We start from the raw sequence: 2,500 nt of genomic DNA, 5'->3' as shown, positions 1-2,500 counted from the left end.
AACTTCAGGGAGTCTGATTCATTAGAGTCGGTTCCAAGATTCCAGGCTCAAAAAAACTTAGAGACGACACCAAAGCTTGGAGTCGATTCTTCACTTAAAAGTTGATTTGTGCCATTATCGAGCTAATTTAGCAGCGTTAGCATTATCAGTATCAGTTTTTGTAACATGAATGTAATATAAAAGATAAATAAAAATCTAATTATCAGCTGTTCATTATTTTTTAATCGATACATTGTGAATCTGGGGAATCATTTTACTATAATTTTGCTAGATTTGATTTTTATCTGATTTAAAACAGGTAAACACTTCATTCTCTCTCTCCGTGTCTGTCTGATATCTGATACTAAATTTAAATGTATTTTTTTATTGTTTTTAATTGTATTTTATTGCTACTACTCTGTTATAACATATAAAAACAGTTAAGGCCAATATTTACACACATTACTAAACTACATGCGTTTCCCAGAGTTCTTTTTTTGACTGAATCATTGAAACTTGTTGATTTGCCCAAAATATTTACATTTAACTTTAAATTTAACTTTCTAACATTTGTATAAATTAACTGCTGGGTCAAAACACCATGCCTAAATATCCCATGCCCATATAAATAGGGTTAGTTTAATTGAAGCAATTAGAGCAATAATTACAATGGAAAGTCTAGGAAGCCTTTGTACAAAATCCATTTTGTCTGGATGTAATACAAGAACCACAAAAACACCTAAAAATCAGCTACAACTGTCAGCATCTCACCTGAAAAACCTTCTGAAAGTTCAAAATCCCAAAACAACATTTACACTGATACACAGCCGGTACACACTCGTTAATGCTACACCAGCAGACTGTACAAACTCTTCATCGTACAGCCTGACACACAGCACACAATCTGTAGTAGAATTCTGTCCACAGTTGAGCGAGCTTCACCGTATATTATTACTGTGTGTGATCAGGTGATGTTTACGGAGGAGGACGTGAAGTTGTACCTGGCTGAACTCGCTCTGGCGCTGAATCATCTACACGGCCTGGGAATCATCTACAGAGACCTCAAACCTGAGAAGTACACAAACACATTCAGTCACATTAACACGTACAGCCTGGTGCATTCACTCAGCTCCAAAACTATTCACACCCCTGGTACGAAGTGGTTGATGAACCCCTGTGGACTTTTCTCCTTAGTTAATCTACAGCTTTTCAGAAGGTTTTAAAACCTCTGGTTCTTCATGGGTTCAGTGATGCACCATATTCCAAAATGCTGAAATGTTCTTGTGTTCAGGCGGGTTTGTTACACCTTTAGCTTAAATGACAGTCGATCTGAAGCATTTTGTCTGGTGTGCAGAGGTTTTACAGCTGTTGTTTGGTTTATGAATGTCAACACATGTTTGTCCCACTCATTTCAGTATTCTTCTGGATGTAGAGGGTCACATCAAACTCACAGGTGAGAAAATTCATTCTCATCATCATTTACGTGTCATAATGACCAAAAGTATGTGGACACAACTTCTAATGACAGAGTTCAGGTGTTGAATCAACACTTATTGCTAACAGGTGTACAAAACCAGCTATAGAAAATATATGTTTTAAACAAACAGCACCAGTACCAAATTCCTGCAGTCTCGTTCCAAAATGTAGTGCAACATTCAGTTATAGCATCAAAGGAGGAAAATGTTGTTTGACTTAAACGGGATTTTTAGGTGTCCACATACTTTTGTGCATGAGGTGTATCTGTTGTAACAGGGGTGTGTGCGTGTGTGTGTGTGTGTGTTTGTTTAACAGATTTCGGACTCAGTAAGGAGTCGGTTGATCATGAGAATAAAGCGTACTCGTTCTGTGGTACGGTGGAGTACATGGCGCCCGAGGTTGTGAATCGCAGAGGCCACACCCACACTGCTGATTGGTGGTCTTACGGCGTGCTGATGGTAAGTGGGCGTGGCTTATACACTTTGTACCCAGTGTGTTAAACCTTCTGCACATGCTCATCTTCATGATTCCTCAAAACATCAGTAGTTCACGTGTTCACACTGCATGTCCTAAAGTATGTGGACGCCCCTCTTAATTACTGAGGTGTTTCAGCCACACTCATTACTAACAGATAATCAGTTAAATTATGCCAGCGTACAGATCTCACTCCCATTAAAAGTTGGGATGAATTGGAATGTCGATTGTGAGTCAGGCTTTCTTGTCTGACGTCAGTGTTTGACTTCACAAATGGGCACAAATGTGTATAGATACATTCCAAAATGTTATGGAAAACCCTTTTAGAAGAGTTTGGGAAGGGAGGTGGGACTCTATATTAATGCCCGTGGATTTGAGATGGAATGTCCTACAAGCTAATGATCAGGTGTCCACATATTGGTGACCATATAGTGTATGATGCTGTGTGTTTGGTAAACGTGACTCTTGTACGTCTGGTTAACGTTGATTGTTTTTGTTTCCAGTTTGAGATGTTGACGGGGATGCTGCCGTTTCAGGGGAAGGATCGGAAAGAGACCATGACCATGATCCT

At 39.1% G+C, this 2,500-nt stretch overlaps 1 protein-coding gene across 1 annotated transcript in view; it reads left to right on the top strand.

The window, feature by feature from the left end:
• Nucleotides 1-2,500, top strand: part of rps6ka3a (ribosomal protein S6 kinase a, polypeptide 3a) — a 14,985-nt gene that overhangs the window by 6,082 nt on the left and 6,403 nt on the right. The window contains exons 7-10 of the mRNA XM_062988262.1: nt 948-1,054; nt 1,395-1,432; nt 1,771-1,913; nt 2,433-2,500. The exon at nt 2,433-2,500 is cut by the window's right edge and continues 3 nt beyond it. Coding sequence (XP_062844332.1) covers nt 948-1,054; nt 1,395-1,432; nt 1,771-1,913; nt 2,433-2,500 — 356 coding nt within the window. The remainder of the gene's footprint in view (nt 1-947; nt 1,055-1,394; nt 1,433-1,770; nt 1,914-2,432) is intronic.

The sequence above is a fragment of the Trichomycterus rosablanca genome, chromosome 26, assembly GCF_030014385.1.
Source record: "Trichomycterus rosablanca isolate fTriRos1 chromosome 26, fTriRos1.hap1, whole genome shotgun sequence".
NCBI classification, from domain to species: Eukaryota; Metazoa; Chordata; class Actinopteri; order Siluriformes; family Trichomycteridae; genus Trichomycterus; species Trichomycterus rosablanca.
Note: the sequence above shows the minus strand (reverse complement) of the source record. Positions and strands in the feature narration are given on the sequence as shown.